At 41.7% G+C, this 25,559-nt stretch overlaps 2 protein-coding genes across 2 annotated transcripts in view; one reads left to right on the top strand and one right to left on the bottom strand.

Annotated features, from left to right (window-relative positions):
• The window catches only part of LOC135914362 (tRNA (32-2'-O)-methyltransferase regulator THADA), a 53,934-nt gene extending 43,641 nt beyond the window's left edge, over positions 1 to 10,293 (top strand). Inside the window, exons 23-30 of the mRNA XM_065447167.2 lie at positions 507 to 751; positions 1,624 to 1,821; positions 3,973 to 4,069; positions 5,969 to 6,001; positions 6,179 to 6,306; positions 6,984 to 7,068; positions 8,288 to 8,426; positions 10,014 to 10,293. Coding sequence (XP_065303239.2) covers positions 507 to 751; positions 1,624 to 1,821; positions 3,973 to 4,069; positions 5,969 to 6,001; positions 6,179 to 6,306; positions 6,984 to 7,068; positions 8,288 to 8,426; positions 10,014 to 10,264 — 1,176 coding nt within the window. The 3' untranslated portion in view covers positions 10,265 to 10,293. The remainder of the gene's footprint in view (positions 1 to 506; positions 752 to 1,623; positions 1,822 to 3,972; positions 4,070 to 5,968; positions 6,002 to 6,178; positions 6,307 to 6,983; positions 7,069 to 8,287; positions 8,427 to 10,013) is intronic.
• An 858-nt stretch (positions 10,294 to 11,151) lies between these two features.
• LOC135914360 (BRO1 domain-containing protein BROX-like) lies at positions 11,152 to 25,349 on the bottom strand. Its single transcript, XM_065447165.2, has 11 exons — positions 25,139 to 25,349; positions 24,194 to 24,397; positions 22,491 to 22,586; positions 22,271 to 22,343; positions 21,558 to 21,663; positions 20,461 to 20,550; positions 18,071 to 18,156; positions 17,712 to 17,793; positions 16,401 to 16,551; positions 14,511 to 14,679; positions 11,152 to 13,835 (listed from the first exon to the last, which is right to left on the bottom strand). The coding sequence occupies exons 1-11, from the start codon at positions 25,237 to 25,239 to the stop codon at positions 13,731 to 13,733; spliced, it is 1,263 nt and encodes a 420-aa protein (XP_065303237.2). The 5' UTR covers positions 25,240 to 25,349; the 3' UTR covers positions 11,152 to 13,730.
• Between the last annotated feature and the right edge of the window lie 210 nt (positions 25,350 to 25,559).

Genomic DNA, 25,559 nt, shown 5'->3' with positions numbered 1-25,559 from the left:
TTGACAGTGGGAATGAGTTCTGGTGTCCTATGATTCGAATGAAAAAGCATAAAAGCTGTTTTGGTAGGATTTATTCTTAGCGAGGTAAGGTGGCACCGTGTTAAAATATTTTTCAGAGCAGTGTTTAGCTTAGTAGTCAGAGAAGTTAGTGAACAATCGGTTGCAAGTAGTGTGGGGTCGTCAGCATAATGGAAGGTCTCAGTTTCTGATAAGCAACTGGGTAAATCATTTATATAAAGCAGGAATAAGTAGTGGGCCAAGTATAGACCTCTGCAGGACTCCTTTATTGGTTTTCCTGAAATTAGAAGGTCTTATATATGTTACTGTCAAAGCATTTATTACGAACCTTTACTGGTGTTTACCAACTATGCAGTTATATTGAAACATGCCATGCTATCTCATAGAGAAATTGGGTGGTAGTGTAGTGAAGCTTCTGTTGTAAAAAGACAGCTTGTACATGTTAGTGACATTTGCTCGTCTCATATTGCCTTCTGGTTACATTACAGGTAACCCTTGTGACATACTTGAATGGTGCCCCAGGTCTGCCCGTCCAATCTGCAGATGTTTTCAATTTGCTCAAAGTGCTCTTGCATAAGCAAGAAGTGTCTTACGGATGTATTAATCTCACTTGGCTGACAACATTTCAACGCATCACTGTTGAGACATCATCTGTAGCAGGCACAACAGTGAGAGCACTGTCTCTAGTGGTGTGGTCACATTGCTTAAAACACTGTTTAGAAAACCTCGACTGGTGAGTACTAGATGCTCATATTATAAACAATCATAAAGAATGTCAGAATGGAACTGTGTCCAGTCATGTTCTTGTTGTCACTACTACTACTACAACTACTACTGCTACTATTACTACTACTTTTAATACAAGATCTGTGCTAAATATAAAAATGACGAAAACAAAGCGATGTTTCACTTGCATTCAGAAGTATTCATTCATGACATGGCCTTGCCCTAGAATCGATGAGTTAAAGGCAGGAAGTCAAACCAGTGTTGTTGATCTTTCTTTTTTTTTCAATTGGTTGCATTTTTTTAGAAACATTTTATAGTCTGCTGAAAATCTTGACTAACCATATAGCGTAGCATGTATGACATTTCTATCTTGCTAAATTGTACCTAGAGTTGGTTATATGCTTTAGGCTTTTTGCTACAGGCAGAAAAACGAAGAAAAGGTTTATCAAAGTGATCAGGAAGAAATACTAGGTCTAGACACAATGCTGAACCCCTTCCCCCTTTTTTTATGCGCATAATGAATTGTTACTGTCTTCTTCAATGGTGATGGCAATAGTGCCACAGTTATGCATGATAGATAGTCTGCACAAATATTGCTTGTTGTTTTGAAGGGACGCATTTATAATGAAAAGGTAGCTAACTGCAAGTGTATACTATATCCCAACCAGTCATTTTTGTCTTTTTTTCATAGTTTTTCTTTTTCTGTTTGAAAAGTATACTTCTTCAATTTGCACTTATTACTACTGGTAAACACTACTGACAAATTATTTTTTCCTTTGGGCCTGTGCTGGGCCTGTGCAACAGCAAGCAAGATGCGAAGCACTTGTTTTGTGCATGAAGTATGTAACTGGAGCTTGAGACTTGTTTTCATGTGTCCAGCTGCTCACTCAAAATTGAAAGGAGTGTCGAGTCATGGATTTCAGCCATTGCATCTGCTGTGAGCAACCAAGCACGGCTGGCAGCTACGGCGGACATCTGTCGGATGCACGCAGCGCGCTCTCTTCACATTGCTGGTGATGCAGTGTTCACTTGGGCTGCTTACAAGTGTAGGCCACGCAAGGCAAAGCACCTTCAAAGGTAGTTATGCAGATTATATTCTGTTTGTGATCCTTCACTCTGTGCAGGCTTTCTAGGTCAGTAACCTCACACCCCACTGGGCCCAAATATATCCTTCATTTGTCTCCCCCATTTTACTTACAGGGACACAACAGGAAAAGATTAAGTCAAGCTATATCGAAAGGCTATTCTTCCATAGAAGTCTAGCATCACTTTTAAGTGTGCCAACATATATCTTTGTTGCATGAAAAATCGCCACCGAAGGTCCTACTGCTGCTCCTTAATTTGAACCGCCTGCTCCAAAACGGACGAGTTGACGTAATCTCCACGTGACGTCGCGCTCTGACTGAATCAGCCTATATTGACATCACCTGAGAGGTACTGTCGTAGCGCAAGCACGCCAGAACAGCCATCGTGTTTGTCTGCTAAGTTCCAAGTTGCACATGGCGACGGTGCAGTGTCATACCTTGGAATGTATGAGAACATGCCTTTTCTGGAAAAAATAAGCAGTCTTTGCGTCTTGCCGTCCACAACAGGTGGTGTCACTGCAATTTTCCATTTTCTCACTTACAAAAGCGTTGTTCTTGATATGAATGGAGAACTTGTTATTACAGAAGCCCAGTGTTTCAATCTAGTCTAGTTCAACTTAATATTTTATTTTGGCGTCACCTGAAACAGAAGTGTACAATTGCTGCATTGTACCATTACTGTCACATGAGGCAGAAACTTGGAGCTTTAAGGGCCCCTCAGAGGCCACATAGAAATTTCGGTTATACTCTAGAACTTGTTTTATACCCTCTAGGGATCACTCTACCGTAAGAATTTTTCAAGTTGGTTCATTAATAGCCTACAATAAAAATATTGTAGTGCCGTGAACCATTGATTTCGGGACACGAGCACCACGGCCAACATAACACTCTTTCCACTTGCCCCATCTAGTGTTGGCAAGTGAAATTTCTTCCCTGCATTATCCCATACCGGAGCTCAAGGATCACTTGAGGCGTACGCCACTGGCCCCACCTTTTTTTTTTTTTTTTCTCCTTCCTTTTTTGCTGTGAGGCACACTTCCGCTGACGGTGGCGCATGCTAGCTGTTGCGTTTGTCTTGTTTCGTGCAGTGCACAATTTTGAGCACTGTGCATAAGAACACCTGACTTTCGGTATAAGTCTGTGCTACATGAACACTGAGGCAGACACAATCAGATCACGGAGCATGATCGCGCGCTGGAACACGGTAGAAAATGACATAGTTTCAGTGTCTGCTCACGCGACTCGATGACGTGGGAACAAGCAGACCAAACGGAAGTACATCTCTTTTCTACGGTACAAAGTAAAACAAAAACATGCAGACATCAGGTTTGTGTGTTTTATTATTTCTCTAAACTTTAATTTGTCTAGTGAACCTTCAGATTGCACAAATAACAGATGTTGCTTTGAATAATTCTCAAAGTCATGCGTCTCTGTGAGCAACGTCACAGCATATGCATGTAAGTAGGTGCACTTGCGCATATACGTCACCTCTCCGGTTTGGAGCGTGCGATACCTACTAGGAGAAGGGCGAACAGCATTCGGCTTAAAATTTCAGCTCTTTTCCTGGTGCGTAGTGATGTAATACTTAGCAGGCACGATGGTTAGCGCGCATTGTATACACTGTGCCTCTCGGCTTAAAATAGCCAGACCTGGTGAGGGGCCCTTTAACACAGAAGTTTGGGAAGAAGCTGAAGACTGCATAATGAACGATGCAATGAAAAAATTAAGAAATGGGACAAAGTCAGCGGTGGTGATTAGAGCACAAGCAAGGGCAACCAACTTTTCTAATTAAGCTTGGGAGAAAGAAATAGAGTTGGGAAGGCAAGCTAATGTGTAGAGCAAGTAATGTGTGGTCCGTAAGAATTGCATAATGGGCACCCAAGGAAGGGAAGAGCAGTCGAGGATGGCAGCGAATTAGGTGGCACGATGAAATGAGGAAATACACAGGCACAGGATAGAATCAGCTGACACGAGACACGGTGGGCAATTGGAGATCGCTGGAAGAGGAGGCCTTTGTACTGCAGTGCACATAGCTTAATCTAGGCCACTGATGATTAATAAATGTATGTGCATGTGTTGAACTTATTGTGCAGATTGTTGTGTGGAGTACTGTGTGACATCAATGTTTGTTATCAATTTCTAGCTTGTTTAGCGCAACATTTGAGCTTCTTCAAGATGAAGACCCCCAGGTTCGCTCTGAAGCTGCTGGTGCGCTGCCACTTCCAAGTGTTGAACCACAGGTATATAACCTCGAACAGCAGACTCCCGTTAAGGCAGATCTGGTTAAACTGAATATTCGGGTATGAGGAATATTTGGTCGGTTTCCCGTGAACTCATCGGGAAAAAAAGTCTGCTAAACGCAAACTGCTATGTTGGTTAAGCCAAACTTTTGCCATGGTCACCTACGCATGCTACTCATTCCAGTAAGGGGCTTGGATCAGCAGTCTTCAAGGAGACGATTTGGCTAGCTTCAGGAGAAACAAATGGCCTTTCTAGGCTCATAATGTCCAGGAGCCACAAGAACCAGCAGCATCCACACACGATGCAGCACTGAAAATATCCTGAATATCTTGATGCATTTTTTCAACATAAAGGCACTGAAGAATTATTGTGCATGCTAGGCAAGATGTCCACCTCTTGTGAAAGTGCAAAGGTTTGCACAGGGCTTGCAGTGTACTATGCAAATCGAACAGCTTTCTTTTTTACACCTGCCTTTTGGTTCTAATGCCGTTTAAGTTTATTGTTTTATGTTGCCCTGGTAATACATAGTATATTTTGAGTCTTTCGGATAACTTCTGTTAAAACGAACTTCCCAATAGACAAATAGATTTTCACAATACCAATAAGTCTATCTTAACAGTAGGCTTTTATAAAATCATTTGATGCTAACGTAATGAAAGCATAAGGGAAGTTAACTTCGTTAAACTTTGTTTTAATTGAAGCATCCATCTATACGTGCTGTGCTCCTTCAGTTTGTTTATAGAGACGTCTGGGAGCACGCAAGCAAAAAAGGTGTGATCTTCTGCAAGCTGACAGCAACAGCTGTTTCTGTTGGCTTTGTGTAACAATGGCTGGTTCATTTTGAACAGCGATGATATGCCAATACCAAATATACATTGCTTCAATATGATTTCTTGAGAATGTGGCAATCAGTTTGACCCTTGTATTGACTATTACAAGAACATGTGAAGTTATGTTATTGCTAAGTTATGGTAGTATTGATTTAATAGTTTTCAGCTTTAAAAACATAATTTAATCAAGTTCTGTTGTTCTAGCAAACATTGCATGAGTGATATCATCATAAAGAATGAAAAAAAAGGGGGGAGGGGAACAGAAATACTTTATATTTCAAAGTTCTTAACAGTAATGTGCATACGTATTATGTAAGATAAACAACAAATAGGCCAGTTTTGGCTGCACGATTTTGGTGCGCATACTCACTGGAACAAAGCCAGAAATATACATTCACAGTACTGATCCTAGACCTCATCCCATTGTTTGCACTGTCCGCTTGCTTTTGCATCTAATTAGTGTACCTATTGACTCCATGCAATATGCTTTGGCATAAAGGTTGACCTTAACATCCTTTTCTGGGGTATTTAGACACAATCTCATCAAAGCAGTTGACAACAGACTGAGACCAGGGATGATATCCTGTAGGAGTCCACCTAGTGGACTGTCCATTTCGGCCGCTTCTGATTGGCTGGGGCCACTCGTCTTCTCCTCGCTCGTGCAGCTGCATCCAATCAGCAGCGTCCGAAATGGACAGTCCAATAGGTGTACTCTTACAGAATACCTGCCCCCCCCCCCCCCCCCCCTTCCCCTTTCCCTGGCCAAGAAAGAGCAGCACAGCATGCTCTTAGTAATACCTAGACTTAGATAATGCTCTGGAACCCCAGACAGTGTGTCAAAATAAAGTTGTTTTTCCTCTTTAGGGTTTAATGAAGCTTTACTACACACTTCACCTTTTTTGAAGTGTTGCAACTTGAAAATGAACTTGTTTTGATGCTTTGTGCTGGACAGCTGCTTTGAATACTTATGCATTGCAGCACAAGCTGCTGAAACTTTTATTGCTTGGCTTCTCAGTGTGAGCTTTATGCTCTGTACATCTCATTGGTGTCTTTCTTGGTGTTTTGCAGTCACTTCCTGTCCAGCCTAATGTAGCAGCAAATGTGAGTAGGACAGTTCTTGTCACCCATGACTGCACGTCATGAATGCAGATACTTTTTTTGTGTGTCAACGAGCATGTGCCTTCTATGAAGAAAAAAAACTGTTCTATTTATGGCCTCCTACGAGTGGCAGTGATGGTGCTTAACTTGTGTATAAAATGACTTTTTTGTTCACTGTAGAACCTGTTCAGGAAGTTGGTGCTGGCCTTAGAGGGCGACGAACCAGAATTGCTCAAGTTCTTGTGGTGCAAACTTTGCCGAAGCGGCCCATCTGCACTCAGCGAATTCCAGCAACTTTTATATCCCACGTAAGTCCTCTGACTTACGCCCTTGATCTATGCTTTCTCCCCTTGATGCCTCTCTCTCTCTCTCTCTCTCTCTCTCTCTTTTTTTTTTTGCAATGCACTTGCTGCTATTATGCGCTGAAGTTTTACATTCCATGCATAGGGGAAGCAGCTGCTGTGGCTTGCCATGAACCACAGATTTTATACTTTTCCCTTTTATTTCCTTGAAGACTCCTCATGTGGTAGTACAGCCAAACACCGCTGTAACAAAGTCCCATGCAATGTGAAGATGTCTTTGTTATATCTAGTATTTGCAGTAAGCATATATTCTTTACTTGGCGATATTGGCAAGAAATATTTTAGATTTACTTTGTTATATCTGATAACTCGTTATATTGAGGTTCGACTTGTATTGCACAAGGAGCTACTCATGAGCAGAATGGCTCTGCTACTGTCTTGGCTTGCCATGTGTATTGCATGTACCAGTGGTTGTTGTGCTCTGCAGTCTTTTGTAAGGCAAGTGTGACTTCCTCTTAACACACATTGCCAATAACATTTGTTAAATGCAAGTCGTCATCAGTAGTTTTCAAAATAATGCATGGAATGTTGCCGTTATAGCAGAGTCCACACAACTGAAATGGGCTAAGGTGACCAAGTTCCTAGCTAATCATAAATGCCAAACGATTTTTTTTTTTTTTCAGTTATCGAAGTCTCTTTGAGCAGGATGAAAGTGGTGTTTTTATGGAGCCAATGGTTGTTTCTCAGATGTTGCATCAAGGCACTCAGGTGAGAAGGCAGCATTTTAAGTCACTTCAGGAACGTGGGATGAACCTAGATTATGTGCCAAGTTTGTAGGTGTGTGAAAATCTAGTTCTCTTTCATCGCTTTTACATGCCTGATGTAATCAGCACGAGAACATGTGATCGTGTACTTAAAAAAAAGCAATCATTGAGAATGGGCTAGTTTGGATTCTATCACCAGTAGACTTGAAGTGCAAAGTAAGGAATGGGGACAAAAGGACAGCCATGGATTAAATATAGCCACGCAAAATTGTACCATGCCAATAAAACAGCTCTAATCTAAGGATGAAATCAGTGCAGATAAATTTTAGTGTTTGGGATTTTAATACAGTGTTTAGCCACATGCAAGGCATGATTCATGCACCTCGTTATCTGGTGTTAAGAGAGCCTAACAGACTTTGACAACATAGACTCAGTGGGCAATATTGCTGGCAAACAGCACACATTTGAAGTCAGTCTATTTTGTGTCACTAAGTTGAGCTAGGTGTCACCTTGATCTTTGTCAATCACTGTGGTACTTTAAGTCCATGCAACAATTATGTTCGCAACTGTAAACAAGAAAGGTGGCAGCCGGAGCTGAGGGAGTCAACTGTTCCAGCAAAGGCAGCAAATAGTGCCGCATTCCACGGGTGCCTCTCTTCAACCTCGCATCCATTGCATTTTTTTATTTTCACCTCCCTGTCTTTTTATCTCCGGAGCTGTGTTTCTCATGGCACAAACATAACATGCTTCTTAGCATAGTTTCCCTTCAGCCTGCAACTACAAAGTACTACTACTGTACTGACATGCTTTGCAGCAGCGGTAGCACAGTAAAATGATTGTGCACTAAATTGATATTTAATTACTTTGTAATTAAGAGTATTGACTAGGAAATGTATAAAGCATCATCCTATTACCTTTTCTTCAGTGGAACCTGCAGTTCCTTGTTATAAAATTATGTTACTTTGACATATTTATCGACACTCCATCAGAATTCTTGACTGAAGCGGCTGTTTCATTCCTGCATAGGGGTAGTTCAAGCAGGCACACACTACTGCTATTTTGATGCAAAAAAATACTTGTGTTCCAAGCCTTGGATGCACATTGTAGAACTCCAGGTGTTCAAAATTAACCTAGAACCCTCCACTATGGCATCAATCTGACTGATTGATGCCATAGTGGAGGGTTCTAGGTTAATCAATCAGCCAACCAATCTCTTGTTGCAGATGGCACTGGAGGCAGCACTTCAAAGCTGTGCAAATGTGACAAGCTTTCTTTTAGATGAAGCTACGAGACTGGTAGATGAGCTAAAAGCTACATCCCAAGCACTTGACGAATTCGTCCTGCACACAGACAAACCCCTTGGTAAGTTATTACCACTCAAACAGTTGTGTTAGGTCAGCTTGTAGGCTTCTGGAACCTCCAGCATCTTTTGAAAAATTAAGGTATCACTGCCTTCCCTCGTACTGTGCCGTAACAGACATCAAAATGCACAGAACCTCAGTGAAACTTCCGCAGACAGTCAAGTGGCTGTGCAAGGTATAGTGCAGAGTGTAAGGTTTATTGTAAAGTGCGCAAAAGGGCGAAAGACATATTCTGCTTTGTGTTAAAAGTTAGGAAGAAATTCCATTTTAGATTCCCTTCCTCGGATAAAGGCTAATAAGACGGGCGGGAACCAAGAGTTGTTTTTCCATGCATAGTCAAAGTAGTAATTGCCTTCAGAAATTCTAGCAGCACAGTTTCCTGTGTGCACTTTCTAACTTACCTACAATTCACCACAGAAAATGTTTTTCTGACAAAGCTGGGTGCTTCTGTGAGTAGTGCAGCACAAAAGACAAGGACATAAAAAGACACCGACTTCCAACATTTATTGGTCGTGCATAAAACACACATACAGAGGCATGTGCCTAAAGAAAAAAAGAACTAAAAGGTGTCATATCAGATATGTTGAAGGAAATCTGCACAACAGCCACATTTTTATGGGGGTAAAATGTGAAAACACCTGTGTACTTAGATTTTGGTGCACGTTAAAGAACCCCTGGTGGTCCAAATAATTCTGGAGTCTCCCACTACAGCGTGCCTCATAATCAAATAAAAATGTAAAACCCCATAATTTAATTTTTTTTAGTTTCACTGTTCAAAAAGCATGTGTAAACAATTTGCAAGGCACATCAAAGAACTTCCGAAACTTTAGCCCTATCTATCATGCTATCGTCAAGCGAGATTACGTGCTTGAATCTGCCCTGAAGATTTCTGATGCTCCTCACAAATTGTTAGCATATGGTCTTTGAACAATGAAATTTTCTTCTGTTTGTTCAGCAAGATCCTTTGATTGCCTCTCTCTCTTTTTTAATCTGCACATGCCTCATTGCATATATCTATGCTCTGTGCATCACCAATAAGCACTGTTGTAAATCGACGTCGTGTGTGTCTTTCTATGTCTCCGTGTTCCGCACTATGCTTAGTTTTGCCAACACTTTTCTTATTTCATGGCTTTTGAAGTGTGAGGCAGCCAAGCAAGACGAGGACAGATAGAGAGAAAAAGTAGTGGTTTCCAAGCACTGCAGCCAAATCATCTGCACAAGGATAGCCAAGGCAGAGGACGCATTAGCTGCTAATAAATAACACCTCAGCGCTTGTGTCTCCCTTCCCATCTGTCCTTGTCTTGCCAAGCCGTATGGATCGCACTTCAGCAGCTCTACAGCACCTAACCCAACGTTGATGCACCATTGTATTTTGTCATTAGGAAAGGGTTGTCCAAGTGGACACATTTTGCTAGACTTGAAGCGAGTTACTGTGGTAGCACATTACTGTGGTACTGTGTACTGTGGTACTGTGTACTGTGGTACTGTGGTACTGTACATTACTGTGGTACGTTACTGTGGTAGAAGCGAGTTACTGTGGTAGCACATCAATAGGCTGTGTACACTTCATTTGAATCTACATCTGCAGGCTCAAACCTTGAAATTCTGGGCAGGCCGAAGCTGCACCATGCCATTGCAGTGTTACAAGCACGTGCGGATCTGCTTGAATGGGCTTGCACGCAATTCAGCACTCAGCAAAGCCCTGCTGCATTCGCTGAAATGATGCTGCCAGGTAAGGAGGGCAGGGAGCAGTCACTGCTGCCAAGGGCAGCTTTGCAGCTTTCGCACACAAAAGCACACCTTGTAGACACTTGGACTCAGCTGACCTTGACAAAATAAAGTTGCGTACTGTAACGTCTTTCTGTAAACGTTGTTTTTTTCTTTTATTAGCAAATACGATTGTGGAAATTAAATGCATAAGCTGCATGTTCTGGCCTACTCTGCAGGGCGCAATGCTTCATGTCCACAAAGTGCATGCACACACGCGTTAGAGCAGTGGTTCCGAAGCAGTGACAGGTGTGTTGAGAAGTCGTTGTGCAGTGCTGAAGTGATTACGCAGTAAAGCTGTAGTGCTCTGGCTTGTCCGGAATATACTCCGAATGCTTTATAGAAGGTTCTTCTTCCTTTTTTTCAGGGCAAATTAAATTCAATTTCTAGGTAATACATTAGCAAGCCTTAAATTAAAATTGCATTTGCTGGCGATGTGTTAAACATTTAGCACATTTTCTTGTTCTTAATATTCTAATGAAAACCTATGAATGTGCTATCTCTTTTAATTGAGGTAAATTTTATCTTATTAAGAAATGTGTACCAAAGGAATGTTACAGCAATGCCTGCTAGATTAACAGCTTCAAACCTGTGCCTTTGAAACTGTAGTTTTTAACAGCGTACCTATACCATTCTACTATATTAAGTAGAAATCTGCTTGGTTGGAGATCTTTGTGGAGGGAAGTCGGTTTATAAAGTGTTATGAAAGTTGGTGGTCAAAAGCGTAAAGACAGGAAAAAGGCACAAGCTGCTGTCAGGCTGTAGAAGACGGCTTTTAACCCAGAACCTTTGATGAATGCTTTGAAAACAAAAGAAAATGAACTTAATGAAACAACAAAATGAAGATGCACCCTGTCTTGTTATTTTATGTGTAATTTACATCTTTGATTCGTGCACCAACTTGCCTACTTGAAACAGATACAAATATCAAGAGACTAAACAAACATTACTTCCAGACATTCTATGGTACAAGCGGTAAAGCACCTTTTATTGCCTGCCACAATGTACAAAAATAGCGTCTGCATAGCATGCACATTTACAAAAAACACATGCTGCAAACGGCTCTTAAGCCCAGTGCGATAGCAGCCCTCAGTGGCTCTTGAGAAGCGCTCAGAGTTTCTTTATCCAAACATGAAGGGAACCCTCCTTAGATAAAAAAGAAGTCTTGATGTCTCCTAACACTAACTTTACTAACAGTGGATTAATTAAAACCCAACAAAGTAGTGCGCTTCACTAAGTTAAGATGTGATGGTTCAAACAGGCGTATATCTCACAGCCTAAAAGCACACATGAAAAGTTGTAAACTCTGAAAGCCAAGACATGCACAATTTTTCACAACACAACTTTTCACAACACCAAAAGGCAAGTTGCAGAACAGGTAGTGCATAAAATACGGCATATAGTCAGATTGGCAGGGCATATTTACAGCACAGATCACTTCCATCCACTGCAACACAACCAGGCAACATATCATTGGTCATGAAAGCACATGTTAGCTTTTATCTGGCAACCTAATCAGCATTACAGGTTAATTTGGCTGAAAATATTTCCAAGCCACTAATAGTGGTATAGGGTTAATCATGCTTTACAGTACATATTTATTCTATGCAAAAATGCCAGCATATTTTGCCAAACTGCAAACATTATGCCCGTCTGAACACACATACATGTTTTGGGCCCATATTTATACAGTGCACACACCGGGACATTAAACAAGGCACAAGGAAGAAAAAAACTCTTGAGTAATCTTGTAGAAATAGTATGAAGATTTTGCATGATCATGTTTAATCACAGCCTAACAGTAAGAGCAAAAGTGTAAAAAAGGAAGTTAAAATCTCAACAGTATACAAGCTTGGAAAAATGTCTCGTGTACTCTGCTGGCAGCACACCCAGCTTTTCACATGTTCCTAGTAATTGGAGCTCTCTTTAAGTTAAATAATGAATTAGTTGGCTCTGCATCAATCCCATATCAAAAGCTGTTACCCTCCTATGTGAGCTACAAATTCTGAATTGTGGTATTCATTGCACCAACTTAGATATGCAGCAAAAATTTACATTAAATGAAGCAATTATTTCCCTTAAAGGGGCCATGACTTGGTCGTCCAACTGTTCCTAGTTTGTCATTGTGACTGAGAGTAAAGGGGGCCAGTATGGTTACACCAACAAAAAAAAAAAAACGGACTCTCCTCTCAGCACACATCTTAACCAAAAATTTCAATTTGAAATAGCTGCCTCTAAGCCCCTCCCATTGACAGTGACTGCGATTTGTTGAGAGCATCTACGCCCATTACCTCTTGCGTACTCATATCAACGCAACTGCACATTGCGGACACATCACGACCCAGTGGGCCAGCACAGGATAGGCGCATTACACCTTCTCCCATTTTTCCTGTCACACTCGCTATGCACACTTTCCTCACCCAGACACGTGGGAAAAGTATCCAACATGTGAGGAGGACAACCCCTCACAAAGGTAAAGATGTATAAAAGAGCATCCCCAGTGGAGACGTTCTCTCTCTGGCTCCCCAACCTTGGACGTGTACCTTACTATCACACGTAATGAGGCAGACCTATTTAACAGCGTGGATCTTTCCTCTATAAGTGCTGCTTATTGCTCACAGCAATAAATATTGTTAGAGCTGACGCTGTTGGTCGCCTTATTCACCCCAACGCAACGTAGCTGCGATTAGCCTCTCTATGGTTTGGAAAGTGCTAGAGAACGGCTGTATGTGGCTAGACCCCGAGTGCCCCTTCAGCCCTAGCCGCACGCAGAGCGTACCCTCCCACATTTTGGCATTGCTTGTGTGATGTCAAGAAGTGTGGGGTGACCACTATGTCTGCTCTGAAGCATTCCGAAACCCTGTGTGCACCATGCCAGACTTGATCCGCATGCTTCGGCGCCTGATGGCACAGCAAGTGCGTCACTGTCGCATTGTGCCCGCAATTATTTAACTTGCTTGATAAAGATAATACCAACTGGAGAATGCCTGCAGAAACTATCTTGGGCTTACCGGCATGACATACATTCAAAAGCAAAACCACACATTGCCCATGTAAAACACTCTTCGTTTTGTTAGCTGTCAGTGTTGCTAGGCACTGTATAGTTCAAATGCTACGTGAAAAAATTTCAAATGCAAATTTTACCAGCTTGCTATGGGACTTACTTGGATTAACATGCAATGCATAATTCAAGCGTGGTGATTTGGTGTCATGGCCCCTTTAAGTAAAATTAGATTGAGGTCCTCATATATTTTTTCTACCTAGCATTTCATCTTGCACGATTTCTTATAAATCACTCATATTAAAGGAAGAAGTTTGTGAACAGGTAAGAAAAAGATGCCAAAGTGCTCTGAACGCACCACACCAATTACGCCGATTGAGCTGTCCAGGAGAATAGTGTGTATGCTTGCATTTAATAGGACCTCTGCTTAAGTGCCCATTTGCAGCACTGTGCATATATTAAAGATCTCTATTTAATATGTACAAAGCCAAGCAATGCACTGCTGGGAATTGGCCCTTGGGACCCAGGAAGCCGGCTTCACTGCAAGACACATCCGCTTTCTGTTTTTGGGTCCGCAGTGGAGTGGGACGCAGTCTTCTCTTGCACTGCTGGGAGATCACCTTCGGCCTTGACAGCTGCCTTCTGTAGTTAACATCAGTGGAAAAGGAAAGGGCTCTTCATTAACGGCTTTCAAACAGCCATCACACAACTTGCATGCAGAGAACACTTCTGGGTGTCACGTCTGCAGTTGTAATAGCCAATGCAGTACATACATCTTAAAGCACTTCTTATTGTACCTGTGACGAAAAATGGGGCGTCATGTGCAAAAGAGCATGAGAACGTAGATGTCCGATTGATTATCGGTGGTGTAAGTAGGTGGTTTTCCTTTGTTTCTTTAGCAGTAATTACTAATTACATACACCAGGAGAATCGGCATCCTAGGTGCCATCTATTAAAGACAGATGGTTGTGTTGCTGTTTTTGAAGTACTTTTAAACAATTTATAAAACTAACTAAACATTTTTTGCCAGATTACTGCTGTAAAAAAAGAAAGCTACAAAGTATGTCTTAACAATGAAAGCTGCTTATATGTAGAGAAAGGTCTGCCGGCAACAGCATTTAAATGCGGCTTGCCCCTGCAGTGTTGCTATATTAAGCATATCTGCCCACATAATCATATGGGACAGCTACAGCAGCAGCGTTTATTCTACTGTATGGTTACTAGATAGCTAAGTTCCAAGCAATGCACGCAATTATGGAGGCCAAGGAGTCTTTTCTTGCACATATAGGGTATTATAGAGGCAACTGAGAGACTTGCCGAGTTTGCAGGGTCGGGAGCGCTGCTGGGCTGTACATAAAAAGCAGCGTAGACAACTGTAGTCCAGGCCTTGTCATGAGCGGGCATCTGGAACTCCTCAGGGCTCACGAGGCCGTACGTGGCCCGCAATTCCAGTTCTGGTGCATCCTTGGGCACCTTCTGGTGGAATCTACAGAAACATTTGTACACCAACACACCTTATTCTACTGCCTGGCTAATTCAGAGGCAAGGTGCCGTGCAATAGTTATACGTGGTATTGTAGTATACAATTTATTTTTTTTCTCACCTGCATGCTAACTGACCAAGATGGGAGCTACGTGCTGAACTCGTGTCAAATTTCCAATAATGTTTTGGTGCAGGTCAGTCATCGTTTGTGTTATTTGGGGCTTACCATCACAAAGCAACATTACCCAGGATTTACTTTTTACAATTTGAGACACTTTAATGCACACTTGAATCAAAGTGCATGAACATTCTAGCTTTCTATCCCTGCTAGAGTGTGGCTCCCTCTAGCACCTCCATGACCCCAGGGATTGTGAATGTGGGTCGGTGGGTACAATCTCTGTGCCCCTCTCCTCTTTTCATATGCACCAGCGACCTTGCACTTAGCAGCAGAATGCCACAGCCACTCGGCTAACGATGAACTTTCACTAATCTTATCTGGATGAAATAAGCTGGAATGCTTGTGGCTGCAGATGTAGTTTTCTTGACTTGATGCGAGTGTTTGTATATTGTGCAAGTAGCTGCTTAACCTGAACAACTATTGATCACTGCATAGGGATACTTCAGGCGAACAAGAGAAACTGTTTAGTAAGGTGACTGACACATTACTTTGCTCTCCCGTATCTTCAAACTGGCAGTAAAATAAATGTCTTGCTACCCTGTCAACGAAGTGGGAACCAAGATGAAGAAATATATTAAAGCACTGTTCATTTCACTCAAGGTCAATTCTGCCTAAGGAACAAACAAAACTAAAGGTGGGTCAAAAAGGAAAATGGCAAGACAAGTAGTTGACTTCCTTTTGATTCCATATAACATTTTGTTTTTTAACCATGTCACTGTTTACTTCTTTAGTTATTCCAAACAGCCAATAAGAATGTCTTTTTCTTAAAGATGCAGATAGTATTGAGAGCACACAAAACAATTTTGGCACAATTTATTAAAGAACTCTTAGATGTAGAATTTGTAGAGGGTGCTTTTTCTAGCTGCACCAAATTTTTAAGAATTGCCTGCGGCAGCTAACGCAATTCTAACCGTTGATCTAAATTATTCGAGGAGGTGACCATTACTCTACAACAAACCAAATTCTTAACTGATAATGGACATAATTACACTAATTAACTTTCTTATTATTTTACTGCACATATTCCAATCTATGAATTGTAGCTAGTCAAGTCGCAAGGTGTATCCACTTTCCTAAAGAAATAACTGGAATGTCAAGGCATTTTGTCGCACACTTTGGAAACTAATATTTTGAAACTGGTGCAGTCATGAGAATTCGTTCCAAGTGGACACACCTAGCTAACTCACCGGCCATAATTCGTAGATTGAAATATGTGCTGTAATGTATCTAATTACAAAGTTAATTAGTACAATTATGTTAATTGTTATATTAAGTGTTTGGTCTCTAATAGAAGCAATGGCTGCCTCACAATTTTTAACGTTTTTAAAATTTGGTGCAGCTAAAGAAACAACACACCTTTATATCTGGGCAACATTGTCTCAACACAACATCGCTTTATATGAAGCGTGGAAGAGGATAATAAAGACAACCTTTCTGTGATAAGCCTGGCTAGTACTTTGCCTGACATGACACGCACGAAGACACGTCCTAGGCTCCTGAGCCATAAGGTAACAGTTTGAGAAGAATCTATATGACTGGATGCTCACATGAAGCCATTTTCTCGCTCGCATTTCTCAAGGGTCCGCTTCACCAGGGGCGCAAGCTTGCGAAAGAAGAGGTGCTGGTCGATCTTTGCTGCAGAGCCAGGCCCCTTCATGGTACTGTACTGTCTGCAGATCTGCAGGGCATCCTGGTAGCCTGTGTAGTGGCATTCAGAGCAGAGCCATGAGTTTTGACGGCTATGGCCCTGCTAACACTCCTGCTTAGTGCATAATTCTTGCTATGGTAGTGTTATATGTTAACATTGTGCAACAGAAGTGAAACATCACTTCATGGTGTCTTACTTTTGTAGAGCAATGTTAATGTTCAACACAAAATTTGCTATTTCATTTTTGGGGCACAATGTTAACATCCAACACAGGATGACAGCAAGCTGGGCCAGTTGGATGCTATCCGTGGTGGCCGCGTAACCCAGTACGCAGTGGATGTGCACATGTTGTTATTTCCTCTCTAAATCTGCCGTGAGTTACACGAACCAGCAAGCCAGGCATAATTGGTTCTTCCAGTTAAACCACCCACTTTGTTATGCTAAAATTTTTCACACATTTGTAGCCTTGCAATGCATTCCATTTAATTGCTTTTTAATTTATACACATATATTTCATATTGTTGTCCCTCTTCTTTTGTACTAAATACTCTCAAAAGCGTATATTGTACCAAAAATACTGAACCGGAGCCCTTGACAAAAATAATCGAGCTGCCCTGTAGCAATATTCAAATTTTTCTAAATTTCTTATGCAACGCTGTTTGTCTCTTGCTAGTGCAAGATGATATGTGATTGGCATGTACGTTGTAAGCCTCAAGACTAGGTTTGGTGCAAGATTAGAACATAAAGTTATAGAATACTATACTTTATGTGCATAAAGGCAATTAAAATTAATCTGCCGCACTCTACTATGGTGTCTCTCTCATGGCACTCAGGTGTTGCTTTAGAACATTTAGCCCCACCAGTCAATGAGGACGTGCTAGGTACAAACATGGCAGCAACAACTGACAGAGTTAAATTAGGCCTACATCAACATTAAATAAAAGCAAACTATGCCGCCTGAAGCTTAAAGTCTAATAGAAGACAGACCCAAAAGGCATTTACATGGACATTAATCACATTATGTCAGTGACGATGAAAACATATGAATGGATTGTACCAATATATAGAAAACGGAAAACTCCAGGAGAAATTGAAGGGAAGAGAAAGGGGGCAGCTTTGCTGTCTCACTGGACTGCAGGCACCTGAAGAGGCATAAAGCAGAGAGAGAGAGGGAGTGGCACGGTTAGTGCAATAAATCTCAGCTTCTTACACTTGTGGCTTTCCTGCAAGGCTCTGATTGCATCTCCGCACTTCTCCTGTGCCAACAAGTTTTCTCCCGCGTAGCAGTAGGCCTGTGAGACGAAAGCATTCAATGCATGCACCTTTTAGTCTATAACAAGAAACACATCGCCTGCTGCAGGCTTCACAGAAAGTTGCTTGGTACGTTTAACACACAAGACTACTTGTACCAGGGAACAAAACAGAGATAGGTGGAAAATCACAGCAGAAGAAATTAGCTGGACAAAATAGAAACACATGAAACGTAAGCCTGTATCACATGTTTGCATCATGAATATACTTTTTCTGTCCCCCAACCAGGAGTTGTGAGATTAGACATTTGCAACTTACATAGGAGAGATAAAAGACGGCCTTGAGAATGAGAAATTTCCTCCAACGTCCAAACTTGGATGCTTCAAGACTGGCAAGGGAATCCGCTGCACAGAAAGCAAGACTACCGTGTCATGGTAGAAGAAACAGTGATTGCGTCTTCTGAAACTGTCCAAGCTCCAAGAGATAGTGAATTAATGATGTTGATAGTACAATTCCCTGACGCTGTACTAACATACCGCTAGTAATTATTTACTGCCCTTTATAATGAACACCACTGGAGCTTGTGTGTCACCAGCAAAATTAGCATCACTACCATGAACTGCACAACACTTGTCGCACTAAAGTCCTCCGATAGTGCTTGCTTGTCAGTTTACAGGTGCATTAATGCACAGGAACTGCTAGTCACGTGACTTCTGGGAATAGCCATGAGCATCACGAATTCTTTACTTAAGTGTAGCAATTACAATGCAGCATAAGCGAAGTACCTTTCCAGTCATTTCATAGCAGTACATCAATGCCGACCAGTCAATCACTTGGCACCATACAATGGAGCTATGTGTCAAATTGGGTGAGAACATGCCTGTGTACACAATGCTGAGGTACAAGTGCCACAACTTCTAACATTACTATCAGTTCACTAATAAAGATGAGCAGCTATCATGAACGGAACAGGGGCCGTATTCTCACATGATCACCCCCCCCCCCCCGCTTCTAGAGATATCACTTTCAACGGACACTGATTGGCTAAGCCAGCGGGACAGATCTCCAGAAAGTGATCAATAGAGTTGGGAGTTTGCTCATCGCATTCAACAACAGGTAACATTTAGCCTGGCAAGGATCAATAGTGGTTTGCTCTACCTCTGTGCCACAGCATCCAAATCACTTGTCCTGTCATCTGTCTATAATTTTTTTCAAATTTGCAACAACTGTGAAAGCACCACTTTTATTTCATATGCATCATGTGTAACTGAAAGACTGACCTTATCGCAACTAGACAGTTTCATTTTCATTCTGGGCACTCGCCTACATCGGGGTGGGTAAGAGGTTTACTGTAAAACTATCAGACTATTGCATTTTGGCACATAACACTTTGTGTATTCTGCATACTGTAGTGTATGCTGCGCAGAGCCCTGCTATACGAGGGTGTGAAGTCACTCAAGAGCGATCGATGGGGCTGGCTATCGAATCCTGCAAGGTTGCATACAGTGAGCCCATGTGAGAAACAAAAGCAGCACCTGTTTAGGTTGCTTACACACTTTGTGGCTCCTTCCCTCAGAGCATGATATGCGCTTGTCATGTGCGGAGATACTTGTGTGACTTTGAGAACCATTGATAAATATGGATTTACACCGAGTTCAACTGCGGGGCTGGAAACAGCAGGGATTGACATAAAGGCAGAGCTTGAAACCTTATATTCTGTAGCAGAAAAGTTGGATGGTTCTGCTAAGGAAAAACATGCGAGGAAGTGCTACAATGGGTGGCTGAATTTGTCAAACAGTAAATGGTGATTGCCACATAAATGTAAAATGACCACTGCAGGTATTTACTTTTTGTCTGTGTATAAATGGACCTCTAGTCACCATGCCGACTTTAAGAATATCTTAAAGGAGAAAAGACAATTTGACTGAGCAGCCGCTTGAGATGTTCTTGCCAAATTTTTTTAAATGGTGAAGAATAAAGCAACACGTGTTTTGGTGGGCTAAGCATGATAAACAGTCCGATGTTAATAAAAACAACAAACTGAACTTATTTTGGTGCTGCATACACTGTCCCTGAACGTGTCCACGGTTTTTTTTTTTTTCTTGTCTGTCCAGATTTTAGTAATGTTCCTGTCCAGGTTTTCTGAACACTAGTGATCAACAAGCAATATGGCCCCAGAATGAAAGCAAACCAATTGCAATACGTCACCGTTATTGCACAGTCTACGTCATCTGTGTGCATCAGTGCACACACCTTCCGACTGAGGGGCCCGTAGCACTGAGACTTGATGAGCCAGTACTGCAATGCATTCAGCACAACAATCCAGCGAACAACGGCAGTGCTGTGTACCTTGCATACTTATCACAGCCTCATTCAGCACCATAAGCCACAGTTTCTGAACATCTCAACTGTTTTTAACACAGCAGCCAATTTTGGACATTGGATGTTATAGCAGTACTCTAAAATTTCTAATAACCTTAGTGCACTACTGCAGCTTTCGCATGTACAAGCACTACCAATAGTAATACCAATGATAATGCACTCGCACACATTGTCACAGAGTTCTGTCAACTTGACCAACTAACCGGTGCTCAACCAGTGCCATTAAACAAAGTTGATCGGCCGTACAGCCCGATCAAAGCAAACAAGCATGCCAACAGCACTTTCAACAGGATAGTGAGTTTTATTTATTATGGCTTCAGCCTCACCTGCTGAAGTGTACATCTTTGATGTCTCATGGGCAAGAGCAGAGATGAGTCCTGGGGCATGCTTCATCTCAATGGCTCGGCCAATGGTCACTGCAATAGCAGAATTATAAAGGTGTCATAACTAGTCCTAATACCAAACCAAAGATCCAGCACTATTCATGCTAGGAACTAAGGTTGATAACAGCAAACACGGTTAGCTTTAAACATGCACGCTGCCCATATCACTGTACGTACACATTGTACACTAGGAAGGAAACAAACCTACTGCTTTGCAAGAGAAGGTTCCCCACAAAATTAGCTCAGAACATTTTATGGAACTCATGTCCAACTATGACATTCAGAGCATCACAAGCAAGAAATACTAATGATAGTAAACAGTTGCTACTTGCATTGTTAAAAACTAATACAATCACTCCTGCATATATTCATTTTTAAAATATAAATGATGAAGAAACAATAAGTGTAGTAATAATTCCAGAACAGTGTCTGTCTGTGGAAAAAGTTACAGCCTCATCCAAAAGGTGAAACACTGATAGTGTTAGCAAAGTATTAGACAATAACACAAAGTAAGGCTCGTAGTTTTATGGGCCATATGAATCGCATTAAACATTCGTGTGCTAACTAAACAAGCATAGTGTGCAGTAATCGGTCACATTGGCTTTCATAATTATTCTTGTACTGCCAATGTTGAAGCGTGCTTGTGCAGAAAGAAAAAGAGATGAGAAGGAGAAGACTGCAGAAATGTTTATATAACACGAGTAGCCCGAGCTCAGCGGTGGTTTTCTGAAACACCCAAGTCTACTAGCATATTAATCTGTTGTCTGTAGTTATTCAACTGAAACTTCAGATTCTACACTCTCTGTGTTCTCTTTGATTATCTACGTTGCCTTTCTGTTGCTCTGCAGTTAATAATGAATCGACATGACAGCCTGACTTTTAGTTCTTCTGGGAGTGAATTGTACTGATGTGCATCCTTATTTGTAGTCCTTTAATCATTCACAGTATCATGGTGCATTGGAAGCAAAGTAACTGCAAATAAAAGGGAGTGCTAAAACCATTTACAAATAAATACTTGTGGAACATGCACATGACGATACCTTCCTGTGCTTCAGCGGTGCACTGGTTGATGTAGGCAGTTGAAACTCGTGAGTCCAGATCTGATCCTGGCACTGGTTGCTCCCTCAGTTGTCCAACGTACTTGTCCTGGTCCAAATAAAAATGGCACGTATTCGAGCAAAGGCTACTACTCAAGCAGACTTTGTATAGCTATCCCCACAGTTTTTTTTTTCACTTTGTTTTTTGAAAATTTTCACAAAATTTTTGCAAGTGCTATAATATTAAAAAATGCTAAATGCTTCTGCCAGTCAGCAGATTTGTACGAGACAAGCAGCTTCAAGGACGGGCAGCTTCAGCTATATTTTACATGCTTCTGATATGATCAGCTGAGGTTGCTGTTCAGAAATACTATTGTTTTAACCACAGCTTATGGAGTTGTTCAATGAAAGTTGCTCTGCTCAGTTGGCTGTGTATTATGAAACTGCAAGAACTGAGAAAAAACAGATCTGTACATCAAGGCGTCAAGTCATAGCATTTTCTATCTGGCTCAATATTAAATAACCTAGAGTCCTTTGTGCAAGCAGCGGAAGAGAAATGCAGCAAACGCTGATGGCATATGACACACTTTTGCACCATACTTTACTATGAATAGTAACGGGCATGAAAGCCTGGAACGACGACTTACACCTTGTCTGGATTTATACTCAGGCAGAAATGAACCTCTGTTATAGCTTAGAAGCAAAGCTGCAGTCACCTTCATTGCACTGAAGTAGCCAGCAGCTTTCCTGAGACACTTGTGGACATCCTTTGCTTCATCCATGTTGATGCTGGAACAAGTGCATCTGATGTCTCAGCTTGTCAACACCAGAAAATTCCATTATGACTCCTGCATCTGAACTACGTAAATATTTATGCAGCAGCTGAATATTCAGCTTGTAACACTCGGGAAATTGATACTGGAAAGGCAGGCTTACTCCTCCTTGGCAGCAATGGACGACGCATGCTTCATGTGCCAAATCCCCACATTCTGACAGATTGAGACCAGCTCAAAGACTGCATCCGACTGCACACTGCACAGGAAGGAGACAACACGAACATACAGCGCACCGAAATTGCATGAAACATATTCGCTTATTTATTCATTCACTCCAATTACCCTCTTAGTCCTGAGACCATTACAGAGGGGTGCAGTTGTCTCACAAGAAAAGAATGAGAAAAATTAATTACAACTACGTGCACAAACCAACAACGAAGACAGAGGAAGCACAGGGGAAACCGCTTTTACGTTTAATTGAAATTTATAAATACTACGAAAAAGGAAAATAAAAGTATTTGAAAGTCATTGTAACTAACAAGAAACGAGCCTCTAAAATCCATTTTATCAGAGATACTTTTACTCATAAAATACAAAAAGGGGTTCGACCAGTCTGACAAAGACAGTAAATACAAGTGTTGTACACATAAAAAGCAAATACACAACCCAAAGAGAAACGCACACATATTCACTGGCATGGGTGCACCAAAAGTGTACACTAAGCGTGGCCATAGCTAATGTAACCAGACATTCACTACATTGCATATCCCTAATAAGAGTAACTTGTGTACTCTTTGGTATTAACTATGTGCCTTTTTCTGAGTTCAGTTGGAAATATTGTTCGGCTAACTTGTTGAAGCTTATAAACACAAAAAAAAGAACTTCTTGCTATTCAGCTTTTCAAAGTAGAATGTCCATAATAATGTTTTCTGAACAGACAACAGTAACTGCTCAACATGACTTAGGTGCAATAGAAGTGCAAAGCTCATACATAACACCCGATTCATAAAGGACATGTGAACAATATTTGTTACTGTGGTTGTCACTTTTTTAAATCAATTTTTTTTAAAACCTAAATTTAGTCATTCATTTGACCCACCTCTTAATTCAACTATGTTCAAACATTGCAAATCGTACCCATATATGTCAGACATCTTTAAATTTGGACGTTGTATCACAATTTTTAATGCCTCCATATAGTCCAGTTATGCCAACTGTATAATAGATATATACAGGACAAAATTTCCGCAGAAGCCATCTCAGGATGACTGTCAACATTAATGCAATTAGCATTGAAGCAGTGTAGCGACACAGCATACTGACACTGCCGAAACGCAACATGCATGAGACATGTACTGCAGCCGGATTCCTTTCTTGCGCTTCCTTCCGGACATGCTGCACCATCTAGTGGTGCCGTTACGATACTCGTGCGTGGCGCGTGTCGGAATATATGTGATGCCAGTTCGATTCCACCCAGCACCAAAGAAATTCCAAATGTTTCTTTTTTTTTGCATTGGAGACTGACCCATTGGCCCAAGTGGCACCCAGTGACCCAAATTGGTCTGACAGTTGGTTTTGAGCCCTGTTCCCTCAGCACAGCAGTCCGATGCTCTACCCATTAGACCATGAACTACCCCATGACCAAAGTTTGCGTGAGAGGGGTTAGACACAAATGAGTGGATGGACACACTGCAAACTGAGTAAAGTTCCCAAAGAATACTAATTGCATTAAAATACACGAAGGAACGGCGACAATTTATGTGATGCCCAACATCAGACAGTTTCTTACTCAAAGTAAAAAGCAGATAGCATAAGTAAAGGAAATTATGCAAAATGATACTTTAGTGACATATCAAAACTCACAGTGGTGTTTGTCCCAGCATGGTCTGGGTCCAGCGAAACCTTGTGGTGTTTCTCAGCTTGCTCTCCCCTCCCTTTTCGTCAGGGGCCAGGATCATGCCAGCAAAAAGTGCCAGGTAAGTGTTCAGGGCCGTTTCAATTGTGCCGATGTCATTCATAGGGTCTGTCATCAAGTCGAGGAGGTGGTTTCTCGCCAGACGCAGGTCACTGTAATCGGGCAGCAATGCACAATTGCCAGTCAAGCATTAAATGGTAAGGTGGGATCATGTTAACACAGCACTTCTTCAGCTGGCTAGCAGTGCAAACTGAATTTTGAAAACTTCTCACCGTAAAATGCTAAGGTTTTCGGAAAAGCAATACGACTGTTTCTCCAAACACCGCCAAGCTGCTCATCATCTTCAAACAGAACGCGGTTTTGCCAGGTAACTCGCGAACAAGCGAAAGTGGCGATATGTGCAAAACTACACAGCAAATTATGTGATTGCCAATCGATTACCTGGACAGTCGCGTAAGATTGAAGATATGTTTATCAGACACTGACGGCGATAACAAGCTGGGCATAGAAAACAACATGCGGGTTTTCACGGTGGGGAAGTTGACCGAGCCGTTGTCAATGCAAGCGAGTTCCGCGATCGGGAGTTCATTTTTACTTTACTGCTAATATCAGCTCTTTCTAAGCTGGAAAATGAGCAGCATGTCTCGCTAATTCAGGATCGCGAAATGCTAGTTTACGCAGTATGAAGACTAACGCGCTTGCGTCATTTGTCGATACTGAGGTACCGAAGTGCTTGCTTCGGGTAGCTATGGCATTGGAATTCGTGTTATTTCGCCTCCGTGACAATATTTTCAAGAACTAAAGCATGTGTATTTCAAGCTCATTTGCGATTTCGGTGTTTCGATTGCGGTTGAGCGCTGTAAAGCACCGGATGCACAGCTGGGCGAGCTAACCTGCAGAGCTTCAGTGCTTGGCTGTCCATGGCAAGCATTTTGAGGTCAAAGTTGACAATGCCGGTGGCTTTTAAAGGGTTTCGGTGAAACCAGAAGGCCATGGTGGCTCTAGAAAATGTGCTGGGCGCAATAGAGGTTTACACAATTCACACGCACGGAACAGCCCACAGCCCACAACTGCACTGTGCACAGCACAAACCAAAACAACCCGACCGACAAGCGCGTCATGAATCGTCATCGTCTGTCGTAAAAAAAAAAAATAAAGCTTCTAATTTATCATTGTTATAAAAACTACTGCTTTTATTATTATCAGCAAATAAATACCCACTCTGCAGAAGCTTTTTAAGCGTACTGTGAAAATGTTTAATAAAAAAAATAATAGTACACTAACGCTCCCTAGCGGCGGTGCTTGGGTGCTACG

This window comes from Dermacentor albipictus, chromosome 7 (assembly GCF_038994185.2).
Source record: "Dermacentor albipictus isolate Rhodes 1998 colony chromosome 7, USDA_Dalb.pri_finalv2, whole genome shotgun sequence".
NCBI classification, from domain to species: domain Eukaryota; kingdom Metazoa; phylum Arthropoda; class Arachnida; order Ixodida; family Ixodidae; genus Dermacentor; species Dermacentor albipictus.
This window is presented reverse-complemented; position numbering and strand designations above follow the sequence as displayed.